We start from the raw sequence: 17706 nt of genomic DNA on the forward strand, positions 1-17706 counted from the left end.
CAGGATCTGCAACATCAGCCCACCCAGAGATGCCTCTCTAGGGGTGCTTACATAGAGACGAAAGTTATGACGATGCTCTACCCATCCAACAGTAGGATCGGCCATCTCAAACCACGTAGAGACAACTCTGTAAAGTGCTCACATAAAGAAGCTTTTGCCATAAAGTACGGAAAAAAAAAAAACAGGGGAAATTAACCAACTATTTCATTGGTCATGGCTCAATCCCTCTTTAGAGGTATGTTTGTCCTCTGAAAAGCACTTCATTTTAGTAAGTTTATAAGTGGTCACTTGGTTTGATGGAATGACTCTTGATTTTATAAAAATAAGAGAGAAAAAAGAGAGGAGGAGGAGAACCTGCTTTTACAAAATCAGTTATTGCATATTGAGGCTCCCCTTTAGCACCTTCTTCTGTCACTGGTGTGTACATGTACACCAAACTTGAATCAATGTCATCTATGGTTAAGCGGTACTCTTCATCTTCAGCACCAACAATTACAGCGGGACTGCTATTCCATCTTCTCCTTAACCAACTGGAAGATAATAAGAGAAAGCAACTTTAAACATTCTTGAAAACAGAAGCAGAGTCATATCATTTCCTCAAGAAACTTCTTTCATTTCTGACAGTTTATAGAAAGCCATCTTGAAAGAATCCAAACAGTAGAGAAAATCTTTCGAGTGGTCAGAAACTGCATGCTTAACAAAATCTCACCTAGCAACGCCCTTTCCAGGAGTGCCACCGCACCATGCGACCTCAGCATAGCCCTTTATCACATTTCCCTCCACAAGCTCACCGCGTACATTTAAGTTCAAAACCTTTGGATATCCAGTTCCTTCGCAAGACAACAGACACAGGCGATAGTACTTAGTGAGAGATATCAAGTAGAAAGTGAATATTAAAAAGTTTCTAGCATTCAAGCAGACATTATAAAGTTGCTACTTTAATCTATAATCAGAAAATTCTAGACTAAAAACAACTTAGCTAGCCATATTCAATCAACAAGCAGTTATAACATTAATTTTCTTTTACATGTAAACCTTAAATTAAATGAAAGGCACCTCAGCAACAGAAGAATAATTTTAAGGCCAATTAAGATCAATGGTGCACACATTTAACAGTGGGGAAATGGTCGGGGTGGTGGGTCAGATCAAGTTGACAGATCATTGTGCGTGAGTTAGCTACTGAATGAGGCAGTTAAGGGTGTACAATAATATTTTGGCCCATGGTTGGGTTATACAGACCTTGGGAATTTTATGTTCAGGTTTATTAATTTAATAGGCCTCTTTAACAAGCCCAAAAATTGAAACTTGGGGTTTAAAGAGGTACACGGGATCATGTATAGAGGTAAGGTTTGTGAATCCCATGTTGATGTTGCTAGTTGGTTAGGAGACACTAGCTGTTAGCCTGAGTTAGTTTAAGAAATCTCATTACAATTCAGATCTGGCTGATTTCTGCAGAAAGATTTAGTCTTTTCTCTGTTTTCTTGAAATCCTACACAACCATCAGATCCTGTTCAAACTTCATACCTAGCAATCAGTTGTAAGAATGAATCCTAAGGAGTTAAATCTGATATTGAGTAGTGGTTTGAATTTTCCCAAAGTTGGAATTTTAGTTTCTGATCTTGTTTCTGTTGCTGATCATTGAATTCTTTCTGTCATTAGACTCCTATTGAAGTCCTAAAACTACTTCTTGGATTGGTTTGTCAAGATTCACTGGTTTTCAGAAACGTAACAATATAGGCTACTAGAAATCCATCACTGAACACGACAGAATGGAGTTCTTACTTTTTCCTTGTGTTCTCTTGTTGCTTCATTGTCCTTTTTTTATCACTACCAATGGAATCAACTATTACACAAACTAATTATATGGTCTGCATATAGTAGGAAATGGTGTGGAAGGAACTATTAATACTTCAACATCTACTTCCTCTTCTAAAAAAGAGAAGAGTTTGGAATATTGTAATTATACCAAATTTTATTACTCACTAATTTATAAGTGTTCTATGATCTTCATAATCTAAATTCCAGACAAAAAAGTAACACAATTTTTGAAAAGTATTTCTATTCTTGAAGAACAATAGTACATTCTATTAGTTTTTAAGAATCCTATTACTTCTCCTTTCTTTTTAACTCCCCAAACCACCCCCCCCCCAAAAAAAAAAACATAACTAAGATCACAGTTCGGAAACATCAACACAACTACGAAACTTGGTTCGTTTCAGAGAAAAGAAGTTAAAACTGACATCACTAGTGCTGAGGAGTAAGTTACTGCACTAGGTTCGATTGCCAACATAATTATATGCAGTTCCAAATGTCTCTTGCACAAACATGAATGTACAATCATAATATGCAACCCAATGAATGCAAGACAATTGGAATGCTAAAGTTATCAATCAATCTTGAGTCATATATAAATCATATTAACTACACAGAAGTATACCAGGGGAAACTGGTGAAGATACAGCAAAAATAGGAGGGTACTCAATCTCCGCCAAGACAGGAGTACATTCAACCTTCAAAAACTTTTCAATATCCTCGTTCTTTGGCCAGTACACCTGGTTATCAACCAATTTCTAGTATTACTTAATATCTCAGGAAGCATACCAAATTGTTAGAAGTCTAGAATATAATAACATGTTGCAGAGATTCTTTACCTCCCCAACTGCATCAGCAATAGCCACAAAATTAGTGGGAGTTTTTTCTCCTATAAACCATTGGTACTTCAGAACTAACTCAGAATCAGTGCTTAAGGTGTGGTCTTTCACAAAAATAAAGTGGCAGCGACAAACATCTTCTTCAAATGGTTGATCCACAGAAGCTTCCTTGAGCAGGTAACCAGGAGGCAAATGATCCTTCCACTGTTCGACGAGAAACCGAAATGTCGAATCTGTAAAAGAGCCCAATAAATTAAAAATCAAAACACTTCCAGACAAATGAAATAAAAATCTTTGTTGCTAATGGGAGAAACCAAAGAAACAAGAGAGTACAAGCAACAGCACCAATCCAAGAGAAAAGAATCAAGCAAGAAATAAAACCACAACATGACGGTCAAAGACACTTATTGCTCATTGTAGCATGGCTCAGGATGAATGGCTCTACTTTGGCTTGTTTTAAGGGGCACACCTCATGAGATAAGGGACATATCCTTCATGGCCAAACATTTATTGTGGTGAAACCAGGATGAAAAAAGAAACTAATATTTTGGATAACCAATATGGTTTTATGCCAAGAAGACCAACTACAGAAGCTATTTATTTCTTAGGAGATCAATGGAACGATTATGAGAATGCAAGAAGGATCTTCTTATGGAAATTATTGACTTAGAAAAAATTATGATAGAGACCCTAAAGAGTTAATTTGGCAAGTATTAAAGATGAAGAAAGTGTTTCAAGTAAATATGTGGACATAGTTAAAGATATGTATAATGGTGTGGTGACTGATGAAAAAACTAAGGGGGGCAGAATATTGAATTCCCAATTCCAATTGGCTTACCTCAAGGATCAGCGTAAAGCCATATTTGTTTCCCCTAATTATAGACAAGTTGACTGGAGACATTCAAGATCAGATCCCTTGGTGTATGCTTTTTGTTAATGATGTTTAAGTGGATGAAACAAAAGCAAGGATAAATGTCAAATAAATGCCAAGTTGGAATTACGGAGATCAACCTTGAATCAAAAGGTTTTAAGATAAGTAGAACAAAACAGAGTATCTGGTGTGTAACTTTAGTAACAATAGGACTGAAAGTGAAGTGGTGAAAATTGATGATAGGGAGTTACCGAAAAATAAAAATTTTAGGTATCTAGGCTCAATCATAAATAAAGAACAAGAATAGAAAATGATGTTGCGTAATGAATTAAAATAAAACCGATGAAGTGGAGGGGTGCGTCCGAAGCATTGTGTGATCAACGAATTAAGGAAAATTTGAAATACGATTATATAACCCGCAATAATGTATGGAGCTGAAAGTTGGGAAGTGAAGAAACAATAAATAGATAAACTTAATGTAGCTGAAATAAGCATGTTGAGATGGATGAGTGGTAAAACAAGAAAGGATAAAATGAGGAATAAATAAATTAGAGCTAATTAGAAGTAACTCCGATACATGATAAATTGCGAGAAAGTTGTTTGAGGTCGCATGGACATGTACAACAAAGCCCTCTGAATGCTCTTGAACAAAAGGGTGATTTGATTCAGATTGAAGGAGGTAAAAAAGCCAATTATAGACCAAAAATCACTCTAAGAGAAGTGGTGAGGAAGATATGCATAGCTTAGGACTGGTAACAAGTATGCTTTGATAGAGCTGATTGGACGAAAAGTATCAACATAGCCAGCCCCATTTAGTCAGGATAAGGCTGAGTTGAGTTGTATTCTTGTCACGGCATGCCTCATGAGATAAGGGGCATATCTCCTTCATGGCCCAACATACCTTGTGGTGATTGTTGCCACATTCTAAGGGAAAGCCTTTTCAGCAAATTCAAGGTGTAGAAGGAAAAAAAAAAATTTGTGGGAAAAGCAGATGGCATCTTAGATCATCTATAATGTTTCCTCTCCAAGAAATTGGTTCTAGAAAATATAGACGATGGAGCTAAGTCCACTAATTGGCAAGTAAGACACCAAACCCCATGGTAGGATTGAATGCACTGAAGTACAGCAAGTCACCATTGATTAACAGCAGCAATGAGGGTTGTGATAGGGATAGCAGGTCAGCAGTGGTAATAGACAATGGAAATAAATCCCACAGAATATAAACACAATTTAAGAGTCAGATTGGTTCCCACAGTGGAGTCACTGAGTATGGCAACTTGCTGCCATAATTAGAAACTAAATGAAACCAGGGATCCTTGGGCCAGAACACCTTCAAATTGACCCTAACAGTAGGTAATGTTGACAATAAGAAACCCTTAAAATCACAGTTACAACTGATGGCCAGAATTAAAATTACAGAACCATTCCCAAAGAGCAATCATAGATCAACCAACTTATCAGCCGACAGCCACAGATGGGCCTCAAAATACTGTTGAAGATAGCGTGGAAGGTCTCTTAAACACTTCAAAAGATCGCCACAGATGATGGCTGGATAGGGAATAATGGCTCAAGAGAAAAATTAGTACCTCTAGGGAGAAAATACCTACCTAATTTACCAAGAGTCCTTCAAATATTCTACTTTTGAATCAGAGATCATTCGAGATTTTGGAATTTGGAAATTTGGAATCTAATATGAAGAGAGAAGAGAAGATGCGCCCATTACAGTAAGAAAAAAAAAAGGGGGAGGGCAGGGGGAATGTCCCATTATAAACTGAGAGTAGGAGCCATATAAATCGAAAGGTTCATGTTTGGTTCGGGAAAAGATCTCTCAGGATTGCCCATTTTCACTTCCAGGGTTTCTCTGCACTTGAAAGTTTTCACTTAGTAGCTTTCCATACCAAGGATCAATCCAATCAATTCCGTAACATCTACCAATTTCGCCATATCCTCCTTTGTGCTCGCTAAGTTTGTCTGGCAATGGATAAACATGGTCATCTAGGGGTTTTTAAATGAGTTACAGATAACAGCCTAAATTGAACCGGATCAACCAGGGCTTATCTAGGATGGCAGAAGGTAGGGGTTAGTGTTTACAGTTAAAGGAAACACAAAATGAATGGGAAATATATGCAATGTCAGCATCAAAAGGAAAAATAAAAAATTCAAGTCGAATAACAAAGGTGTGGACTAGTCGTATTGAACTTAAAAATCCATAAGAAATTACAAGGTTAAGAAAAAAAAAAAAAAAAAACTCACCAGCAACAAGCTCTGGGCGACAAAACTCCCACCCCTCCCTGATGCACAAAGCAGTGTGAGCAGGATACCGCTTTGCGATTTCAACCTCTTCACGAGAAAGATCTGCAAGTGTATTTTTTTTTTTTCCCCAAATTGAGATACACAGAAAATCTCTTACAAAAGAGGCATAGGGTGAATATATGTTCCTGAATTTATGAAAATACGCTCAAGAGAAAAACATAAAGCAAAAAAAAAAAATTAGTCTTGAGACAAAATTCCACTTTGTAAACAATAAAGTAAAATCATAGGCACAGCCAAGCATAGCAAGATTACCTCTATCATTGAATTTCTTCAAGGTAGGGCCAACAAGCAATATTGAAGCTGCTTCTAAGTGAGACATCTCAAGTATAGGATTTTCTTCCACCCTTAAATGCTGTAGAACATATTAATATGGTAAAGGATTTTGTCCAATACTCAAAAAAATAGTAAAGGAATAATAGTGGTTAAATTATTTGATCCTATATGATATCTATATAGTCCAATGTCTTGAATAAATGAAAAAAGTGGAACTTTAGAGTAGTTCTACAGATCAGACATGTCAAATGGTCCAAGTTGGAAATGGAAACACATTCATAAACCCTCTTCTCAGGTAAAGTATCATCTCTATGATGAGGATTTCACAAGAAGAGTGCAATTCAAATTTTCTAAATGATCTCATAAAACATTAATAAACAAAAACGTCTCTCCACAATAAAATGACCATTTTTTCTACACTTCCCCACAGAACCCATAAATAAATAACATCAGCTTCAGGCTCACAATTTTTTCTTTTTTTTTTTTTTGGGGGGGGGGGGGGGGTGGGGGGAGAACAATACATTAAAATATAACTACTTTAACCCTTCAGGTTTGCCAAGTAGCCAACTCATTGATGAAATTAGTGAGCCAAAGAGCATGCCAGGTGCCATAAAAGCAGATCAAGCATACATAGCTCCAAAATGTCGGTCATATGATGGCTGCAGGTGAAAGGTCTCCTACAGAATCATCTACAAAAAATAGCATTTCCTTCTGACCATGTCACAGCTTTAAGTGCAATCACTCTGCCACATTGAATAATGACATCCCTTTTTCTAGCACTTCTATTATTTAAAATACTCAAATTTCAAACGATGTCGTTCAGAGAAAAAAAAAACCATTAGACTTCCATACATATAAAACCAAAGAAAATATACTCAAAAATGAGTTGCTTTGACATTTGGGTTACTACCCGAAAAATAAAATTTACAATTCTAAGTAAGAATACCACATTGATCTCATTTGAAAAGCAATAACAAGATTAACAATGTCGGATCACTGTGAAAAAATAATGAGGAAGCTAACCTCAAGAACAGGTAAATGCGGGAAGCCCTTTAGAGTTGATATCTTGTTCTTGCTTGCAGCTAATACCTGCGGAAGCACAATGAATTGTTTAAAAGAAAACGAAGACTACTGGCCAAGCATAACACATCAAGGAAAGCTTTGAAACAGACCTGAAGTCGAGGCTGACTTGCCATTGCTAGAGATCTTAACCTATTTTGCGCAACTGAGAGAAACTGAAAAAAAATAATAATAATAATAATAATAACAATTAAGGGAAATCTAATAGGCAAGTCTTTAAACTCCTACCTAAAGCAAGCTATAAACAAGGATATGAACAAGAAAACAATATTAGATATACCTCCAAATTAGGAAGTTGAGGAAGGCTCACAAGAGACGTGATTTGATTCCCAGCAAGGTAAAGTTGCTGCATGAATAACGCATTCCAGACCATTTTTCAGAATGAAGTTCACATGCAATACAAGACTTACAGTGCACTTGGAGACACTGAAGATGCATGAGAGTCGCAAACCTGTAGGAATTTGCAATTTCCGAGTGGCTCAAATCCAGGGCCTTTGAAATCATTAAAGCTCAAATCCAGAACCTGGGAAACAAAGTTTAATCGGTAAGAAAATTATGAGCATGCAAAGCTAGAGCTTCAACACAAACATCTGCTCAGAGAAAAGTTTGCATTTTGCAAGTTCTGGAGACCTGGAATTACAACAAGGAACTGACATTTTCGGCCACAAAAATATAAAAAACAAACCTTCACCCGCTTCAAAACTTCGATTCCTTCCAAAGATGATAATAGGTTGTCCCTGAGATAAACAAACTACAGTAGGAGACTGTCAATATAATGCAGAACAGCTAAGGGGTAACAAGCAATCCAAATATGCATAAACATGAAAGGAAACCAAACTTGGGAATTCTAAGCAGTTGCACCTTCAAAAAATATGGTTCTCCAAGGAAATAGTAAAACATTACTTTCATCATAAATCTTAGTCTGAAAAGAATACACAAACTCCAAATTCCTAACTAGACCATGACTCTCAAAATAGAAATCCATCAGACTAGCAATTCTTCTTTCTTTTTTTCCCCCTTTATAATAAACCATGACAAACACATTGTCAATATTTTGACCGTAAATTTCAGAATTAACTTGGATGCCGAATGATGGTGAATAAATAACCTTTTGATGTAGATCGATGGGGTAGAACCAGCCACACCAGCAGCCTGGCCAGATTTTTCCCCAACGAGTCCGTATTTGTGGGCCATATTCTGATGTTAACTAAGCCAGCCAAACCTTTTCTTTTTCCCCTGCCATCAGTTCAAGGGGTTTGGGCCCATATTCAGTAATACTTAAGGCCCATATCTGTCCCAACAAATTAGTCATTGGCCAGCAAAGATATTGACAGATTTGTGGGGCCCATAGGACCCTCGCGTGAAGATATTTAGAAGAACAGACTGCTATTTGACCATTTGAGTGAGATGATATCTTGGAGCACAAGTCGCTAGTTGCATGGAGCATCTTCTAGAAGACTTGGAGCTGTCAAGACAGCCTTAGTTACAAGACATTAATTAGATTTTAGCTCTTTTCTGTTCTTTAATTATTAATTACTTGCAGTACAAGGCACTACACCATGTGTGGGGTTTCAGTTTAGCTACTTTCCTTATTTTTTTAAATGTAACAACAGTCTATTACTCTTTCTACTTGTAAGAGCCTTAGTGCTCAACACAATTTGAGTTTTAAAAAGAATATAATAGGTCATATTCCTTTCCCCTCTTCTTCCCTTCTTCTTTCAATCGATTTCCCAGATATCTTTAAAGTGAGTATCGTGGGGTGCTTTAAGACATCACAAGGCTTTTCACCTAGCCCTAATGGAGTCCCACGAGCAGCATTGGCATCTCACTAATGGAGTAGTTGAATCTCACAACCAAACTCTGAGTCACACAACATCGAGCAGCAGAAAGCCGTCTACTTTTTAAGTATAATTTCCTTTTTCTTTTTTTTTTCTTTTTCTTTTTTTTTTTTTTTTTGGGGGGCGGCGGGTTGGGGGGGGAGACTTCATAGCCTTACATCCTTTAAATAGAAACTAAAAGTGTACTTAAAATAGGAAATTCTATCAGTGATAGGAATAGGTGTCCCTTGTAACTAAAACTCTATCTTAACTAGGATATCAGCACCTGTGATAACAAGAAAGAAGAATAGAAGAAAGGAAGGAAGAACAAGATATCAATTGAAGATAGAAACCTAGAGCTCAAGGTAGGATATCAGCACCTGCTAGCTTCTTCAAGCTGCACAGGCCCTTCTTCTTCCTGTGATACTACAGCTTGAATCTGGATTCTGTAACATTTACTTAATGGAAGACAAGGTTGTGGTTAGGTTTGATTGAAGAATAGGATATAACCAACCTGATGCAGTTGCATTAGACTGATCCGGTTAGACAAGATTTGAATTATAGAATTGAGTTTACTTCAAGATTTTTTGAGCTGTTGAGTGCTGCAACTGAGGGTGAAGGCTCTTCTTCTGGCCTACTACAACAACAACAACTCAGTCTTATCCCAACTAAATGGGGTCAACTACATGGATGTCATTCTTCTAGCCTACTGCTGGTTACATATAGGTATACCCCTCATCAGTTAGACAAGATTTGAATTATAGAATTGAGTTTATTTCAAGATTTTTTGACCTGTTGAGCTCTGAAAATGATGTTGAAGCCTCTACCGTTAATTAGGTGATATCTCTTCAATCTTTTCTTCTTATTCTACTTCTTCTTTCCCTAATTTCTTATATTCTCTTTACAACAACAACAAACTCAGCCTTATCCCAACTTAATAGGATCAGCTATATGGACCTATACAAAACAAAATAGACAAAGTCCAAAAGGAAAGGGGGAAGGAAGATATGGAAAGATGAGAGTATGAAGATGAGAATAAGAGGAAAGAGGCACAACATATATCTATCATTCCAAATACTGTTTTTAACTTATTTCAGCAATATATGAAATAGAATCTCAGTTCCTGAGGTTAGCTGGAAATTTCAGCAACCTAGGAATCATCTATATTCATGTCAGATTTTAAAGTTTCTTTTAGTAGATGATAGGCCTGATAAAACTGCATACTCAACCTGATTTGGGCTGAATTTTATCATTAGATTCTGGCTGGCTTATCTATATTCTCCTATCATACCTCTAATCTGTTCAATATCCTTTCTACCGAGTTACTATTGATACTGGTATAACTGTATTTTTTTGCTTCTCGATTCTTCGTCGAACCTGAACAGCATTACAACCCCAAGTATTTGAGATAAGGCTTTGTTGAGGCAAGTCTTCAACCACATATACTAATATATTTCTTTCAATAAGATGTTTAGTGCCAAACCACATTTAACTGATACAGCCTTCAAAAAAGTTAAATTAGTTATCCATTAAAGTAAAATGGGATACCTACTTCCAGATTTTCAGACAGGTTCAACCCACTGGCATTGAGACTCCGAACCCTACGCCCCCTAAGATCCAACCTCTGAAACATAAGAAAATACATATTAAATTAAATGTGACAAAGATAATATCTCCAATTTCTACACAAAATTTAATTTACAGAACCCAACTACAAAATGATAACTGGTGAAGGATAGTAATCAAACAACCCAACTTAAAATCCACATAAAATAGGCTAAAAAAATTGAGAAACTAAATCCATATTAATAAAAAGGTACCTGAAAAAAAGGCTTTCAAGGTCAAGGGTTAAACTATCATATGAGAGAGTCAAGAGCACACCTTTGCAATCCATTTCTAGAGACATTATTAATATTCATAAGTTCACATAATTAACTTGGATTTTAAAGGATTTTTGAAAGAAGATGGAGAATGCGGTCCATAAAAGAGAAAGAGAACGTGGAAAAAGAATTCAATTTCCTCTTGAATAAAATAACCTTCTGTTTTTCTTTTTCTTCTTCTTTTTTGTGGGGGGGAGCGGCACAAATCACACACAAAAGTTTGGTTATCAGACAAGAAATCCAAAAAGTTTGCCGACCACATTGCTTACCACATCATCACCACCTTTAATCTCGACCTGTGGAAGCACAATGAAACGAGAATCCCGACTTTCTGGAGTCAATGCCTTCCTTCGACCAGATAATGAAGAACTCCTATCTACTGATGCTGACAAAGACCCAAACTTTGATCCACCGGAAATTGAAGGTGAACGAGCGGATGGGGAAGAGACCTTCGAAACACTTCTCCTGATGGTGCTGCTGCCACTACCGTCCAACGACGAAGAAAGAACTCTTTTTGAAGAAGAAGAAGAAGAAAGCGATAACGATGGCCTCAGAGAGGGCTTTTTAACAGAATCTTGCTTGCTACCATCAGATTTTGGGGATACTCGGGAAATCCTCGTAACTGATGAAACCGGAGACTGCCTTTTTGTCTCAGAAATGCTTCCTGGACTTGAAGCTTTAGTGGCAGCTGAAGGCAGCGAAGCTCGCCTAATTTCTGTCAGAGATCGCCTTAATGGTTCCGAAACTGAAGAAGAAGTACTCCTACTTCCTGCCACTGAATTCGCACTGTTCGTTCTCTTAGGAACCGATACTGATTGCTTCTCCGTTAAGGCACCAGTGCTATTTCTTCTCTTCACTGGAGCCGTAGAAGCCGCATTTGAAGTAAGAGAAGACCTAGTCACAGTGGATTTAACCCCATTCGTACTTGAATCAGAAACTCTGGCTCCTTCGACTCTATTCCTGCTCGATGTCGCCGGTCCTGAAGCCCTAGCCGCCGGCGTAACACCAGGCTTTGCAATTTTTGAAGATCTCTTAACACTCTCAGCTGAACTAACAGGAGACTGCTTCGGCAACTCTGAAGCTTGAGCCTTTTCCGCTTGATCTTCACCATTGCTGACTGACCGACTCTCCATCTCGGTCAAAACCATTAGTTTCACTCCCCACCACACTAAAGAACTGGAAAAAACACACACATTTTAACAAAGTCTTCCTTCAACAAAACCATTTCTACCAAAATGCTCCACAAAATCAAGCACGTTTTACATCAAAGAAGAATACTGGAATTCCAAAACTCATCAGAAACAACCGACTCTTGTCCAATTTCACGGATCAGGTCAGTAATATGTAAGAAATACAGATTCTGAACTAGAAAGCAAGAAAGCTCGGCCGATCTAAGTGACTAGCAAAAAATGAAAACAACAGAAAATGCAAAGCAAAAATACCGACATTGCAACTTAGAACGAGAACGGATCATCATTCTTACCTTAGAAACTTTCTACTTTTCTAGATCCTTCTTATACTAGAGCTTGAAATCCTCCATTGTCTAAGGGTTTCACGGCCGATGGAGAACACGAAAGTGTGAGGTTTTTTTCCTGGAATGCAAGAGAGAGAGAGAGAGAGAGAGAGAGAGAGAGAGAGAGAGAGCAAAAGAGGACAAGATGGAGTTGTTGGGTCAGATAGGACCGGCTGGCTAAACGAGCAAAACCCGATTATGTACTCTGCAACTCTGTATAGCGTTACACATTTTTAAAAAAGGTCAAAGGGAGAAAGAAAAAAATCTGGCGGCAACAAAAATAGAAAAAATAAATAGATGGATGAATTTACTGAACTGTCCTTGCTTGTGTTTGCTTTATTTAGGAAAGAGTTCGTATTGGAACACTCTCATAATAGTCCCATTTGGCCATTTTCAGAAAGGAGATCGTGCCAACAGTTATGCTGTCTGTAACTCTGTAGTCTTCGCAGTAGATATTAAAGGGATAGAAGATTCTTCCGAGGGAGCCGTTTGGTAAGACGGAAAATTTACTTCTTGATCGTTAAAAAAAGAGGAAGAAAAAAAATATTCTAGATGGTATGATCATAATGACAAAATTATCCTTCTTATATTTTTTTTTTTTTTTTTAATTCCATCTACATGAAAACCCAACAAATGCCACAAACTTCTTGAAAAACAAAAGATATACTAATAGTTTTGTGGCTTAGATGTCGTCATATCAGGGGACTTGATCCATCTAAATTATTGAAGTACTCTACTAAGGGAGAAGTTCCAACCATCAATAAGTCTTAGATCGACAACAACTAGTTGGTAAAGAATTAAGGTCATTCAAACTTTTACTATTGTATATTGTCCATGGTCATCCCATCATCAACTCAAGTGTTTTGATTTTCAATGAAATTAGACATTTATTGCATAAAATGATGCTTTAAAAAACTATCCAAATGGAATTGATCAAATTTGTAGATTATAAATTATTGGGAAAAAAAAATTGAAGAGAACAAAAAAAAAAAAACATATATGGCATCTTATCTGATTGATATAATAAAGTAAGTTTGATTTAGTTTATCCAAATATTTATCTACAATCCAACTACTAAGATAATTAAATCTAAGATTTTCCTATATATATATATAAGATATTTTTTTTTTTAGGCCAACACGATTTTCAATTTCCATATAAAAATTATATATTTATTCTTCAAATGGTAAAACCTCCCTTAATCATAAAGAAATGTTCACCCAAGAATCCAATGTCATTATTACTCCTCACTATACAAGGGAGGTCAAAATGTAAACTCATTTAAATAAAATTATAACCATCAATGCTGGAATTCCTTTTTCACCATTGACTTGAGAGGAAACTCGATTCTTACTTCGAAATACCTTCAACATGTCATCTTAGTAGTCGAACTGTTGAAGTGCTCGAGAAAGGCACATTTGTTTTGTATTGACTAGGATAGAGTACGAGGTGGTCCAAATTGAGACCCTCATTACCCCACATAATTGATTATGTCCTCGTGAATTTAAAATCTTTCAATAACCATTAACAACCTGTTTATAAATAAGGGTAGACACTGTTTTAATTCTCGATGATGTAAGTAAGGGTATATTAGTAATTCTAAACCTAATTAAGGGTTAAAATTAGAAAATAGACAAGCGACTGACCGACGTAACGTTCCACCGACGTTCGTTACGGCATTTCAAAGCCAACAGTCCATATATAGTCAGTCCTACACTGTACACGATACTCTACAGTCCCAATCGAGACTCTTTTCTTCATTTTTCTTTCCCCAAATTGCCCATTGCTTTATCTCCAACTAAAGGGTGGACATCATTCGAAAGAAGATACGATATATCCACAATGGAGTCGCTTTTGGATGGAGTCACCATCAAGCATCAACCCTCAACCGTAGCGGCGTAGCTTCGCTAGCGAGAATTGAGGACATGCCCATTGTCCACGTTTGGCTGAAAGCGAAAACAAAGAGAGGAACTGTTTGATTTTCTTTTGACAATTGCGTCCTCCAATAATTGCTATAGACCGTTTCAACGCATGAGGAGGAGCAATAATAGAGTAATAGGTGAGTAATGATCCTAAAGGTCTGTTTGGCAATAGAAATATATTATTCCACTAAAATTTATTGATTTAAGAAATATAGCCTTTGATGCACCACATGAATGAGAGTGAAAACAACTCATTTCTGCTGATGGGTGCAAATTTGGTAGGGCCTTTCTGTTGCTGCCATATAAGCGGAAGCTATCAGAGATGGGATCTTTTTGCTTTGAGTCTTAACCTACTGTCACTGATTATCTTTTCAGGCTATCTAGCCACGATCCTTGGTCTTCAATATGAAGTTTCTTCCATGGATTGGGCTTCTATGTCTATTGTAGAAGATATTGTCAACTTACATTTTCTTTTTTTTTTTTTCATTCCACCTAGTTTTACTTCTGAATCTAGCTTTTTAGTTAAATGGGCTCATGCTAAGTGGTTACATCCACTTTCTTTTTATTGTAGATTTTGGTACTTTTACTTGTTGACCAAAAATAAAAGAAAGTTCATTCAATCACACGTAATCTATCCTTATGTAAATTCATCTAGGTTTTCTGTTTTTTTTTTTTTTTCCCCCAAGTTTAAAGGCCTATCAACCATCACATAGTGGATTCAGGAGTCGAAGTGGGGCTCAAGGCCACATTTATGGAAAGCAAGGAAATTGGTGCAAACTAAACTATGATGCACTTGTGACTAATTCTCAGGCAGGTACTCCATTGAGCACTACAAACCGTTAAGCTAAGGCCCAAGTATGCATAAATTAAATTGATCTAATTGACCATTGGATGGTTTTGAAACTTTATCGATTAGCTCATCGTATCATTACTTTGTTTCTGTTTGGGAGAGGGGGATTGTTCTAAGATAAATTTCCTTTCTAAGAACCTAGGTAAATGGACATTTTCTTATTTAAGAGAGTCCCTCCTTATAAATGCTTTAAAATTGTGTTACATTCATCTTATATTGTCTTAGTAGTGCCTCAATGCACTTTCAATGTCAGGCTTTGTACATCTCCTTCAATCAACAAGGACTTACCCACTAATCAATGCAAGTTGATTCAGCAACACTTACCTTTTTGTGCTTTTATATATGTACCTATATATGAAAAGAAGTCTGATCGTTGCTTAGCTAAGTGAGCTCTAGGCTTCTCTATGAAAGGTTTTTGGGAATCATCTTTCCTAGAGGATATGTTCCCTATTGCACATACTTTTTTGGTTTGGAAAAAGATCGCTCCGGATTACTCATAATAAAGTGTGAGAGCCGTTTCTATGTATAGAATTTGTTCTCATTTCGTTTTTTCCCACTCCTTTTATGGTTCTTTTATCCAAATGAAATGATCTATTTTAAATAAGTTTAAAAGCATTATTTTAACAAATGACAAATTGAATTAGACAAAAATTGATCCATGATAAAATCATGCATGGAAGACACATTCGTTAACCCCACGAGATGAAATCTTAGTAGTTAAAAGCCTCAACACTAAAAAAAAACCTTAAAACCTATTAACTATTGCAGATTTAAAAATAAGCAAGATAGAAAAATAAAAGAAAAATGTAAAGACTAGTTTCAATTATATTCCATTAAATCAAATACAAACACTTCAAATAAATGGTTGTCATTAAAAAGAATGTACCTCGTACCCCTCTTAGCCCTCTTGGGTCCCCATTCAAACCCCTTTGTGGGTCCTTTCCTTGACTCCTTTGTGGGCTTTTATCTAATTTTATAAGCACAATTAATACCCTTTGTTGAATGGATACGGATAAATATTATATAGAAATAAATAACGTTACTTGACAACATATACCTATACCAAGACACAATAGGTGCCAAAAGACTACACTGTTATACACTAAAGATGCTCAAGCACACCCTCCCATTGGCCACAAATGCTGGTATTTATATGTGTTGTTGGATAGTGTTCTCTTACCCATAAATATGTTACTATGTTAATAGTATTGTATTTAAAAACTTTTAAAACATCCTTTATAACCTACGACATGAAATTATTCAATTAGTTGTAATAGGTATTGGCACCGACACAAAATCTATTAAGAAAAAACAAGTGAACATTTATTTTCTCTTACCACCTTGTTCGAACCTTTCTAGCCATGGAAATTAAATTACCTTGATATGTTATGTTCACATCACATACTAAATGCAATTAAATCATAAATAAAAAGGGACAGACGAAAACATAAATACTATAAATTGTTGATAGGGAAAGCTAGTCAAACACTCCATTGGTACTAGGGATATGCAGTTATTGAATCTCAGGGTCCAATATTTTTATTTATTTTTAATCTAAAACTAAGGATGAACCCATCATGAGGTGGATTCAATCATGGTAAATTATGAGAAAATATTCATGTCCAGAGCATAATTTATGCTAATGCTCCCTGTGCCTATCTTTCTCTATCTCTCCATTTAAATGACATTTTTGTCTTCTAAAATGATTCAATGCTAATACTTCTTGTGCCTATTCTATCTCCCATTTTAAATGGCATTTTTACCTTCTAAAATGATTCATTTATGGGACAGTCATTGGGTGTTTCTTTCCAGCATAAGCTATGATCTAGGACAAGAAACACTCTCCCTAGGGAAGTGGTTTTCTGTTCAAAAGTGCGGTTTATGCTAACGCTTCCTCTATCTATATATCTCATTTACAAAACAAAGGGTATATATGTCTTTTCATAGGGGGAGGACAGATATAGAAAATGGGAGTGCTAAAATGAGCTAAGCTCACAGACAAAGTTATTTTTTCCATTTATTTAAGAAAAAAATGTTGTTTGAGCCACTAGGGGAGGATATGCTAGTACTCTCTCTCTCTCCTCCTTATATGAAATGACCTCATCACCCTTATGTACAAAACCGTTCTACATCACTTTAATGGTGCACTCACCATGGAGATTGTTTAAAGAATCATTTCCCTTTATTGACTTACAGAATACTAGCAGTAATTGATGGCTTGACAACATAATGATCATAATCTTTCTAAATTATATCAAAGGGAAAATTCAACAATTCCCAGCTTAGAATATTAGTTTCTCTATTAAATAATAATAATTATAAGGGTTTTTATAAATAATTGAAATTCCATATTTTACAATTTGTTGGGTAAGATGTTTTCATGTAATTTTTAATTATTTGAAAATCAAAAAATTGTCACATTTTATGAAAGAGGATATGGAGTCACAATCCCCGCTCTTGTAACCCTAAAATTTTTTTTTAATTAAATTAAAAATAAGTTAACTATTAACCTTTTTTTCTTTTTTCTTTTTTTTTT

At 36.1% G+C, this 17706-nt stretch overlaps 1 protein-coding gene across 1 annotated transcript in view; it reads right to left on the reverse strand.

Annotated features, from left to right (window-relative positions):
• Positions 1-12569, reverse strand: part of LOC122069516 (187-kDa microtubule-associated protein AIR9) — a 40605-nt gene extending 28036 nt beyond the window's left edge. The window contains exons 1-14 of the mRNA XM_042633546.1: positions 12369-12569; positions 11155-12061; positions 10558-10629; positions 7874-7939; positions 7640-7711; positions 7469-7534; positions 7281-7343; positions 7132-7197; positions 6088-6187; positions 5776-5877; positions 2652-2884; positions 2438-2552; positions 710-830; positions 355-530 (exon numbers count right to left, since the gene is read on the reverse strand). Coding sequence (XP_042489480.1) covers positions 355-530; positions 710-830; positions 2438-2552; positions 2652-2884; positions 5776-5877; positions 6088-6187; positions 7132-7197; positions 7281-7343; positions 7469-7534; positions 7640-7711; positions 7874-7939; positions 10558-10629; positions 11155-12033 — 2131 coding nt within the window. The 5' untranslated portion in view covers positions 12034-12061; positions 12369-12569. The remainder of the gene's footprint in view (positions 1-354; positions 531-709; positions 831-2437; positions 2553-2651; positions 2885-5775; positions 5878-6087; positions 6188-7131; positions 7198-7280; positions 7344-7468; positions 7535-7639; positions 7712-7873; positions 7940-10557; positions 10630-11154; positions 12062-12368) is intronic.
• Positions 12570-17706: the final 5137 nt, after the last annotated feature.

This window comes from Macadamia integrifolia, unplaced genomic scaffold (assembly GCF_013358625.1).
Source record: "Macadamia integrifolia cultivar HAES 741 unplaced genomic scaffold, SCU_Mint_v3 scaffold629, whole genome shotgun sequence".
NCBI classification, from domain to species: domain Eukaryota; kingdom Viridiplantae; phylum Streptophyta; class Magnoliopsida; order Proteales; family Proteaceae; genus Macadamia; species Macadamia integrifolia.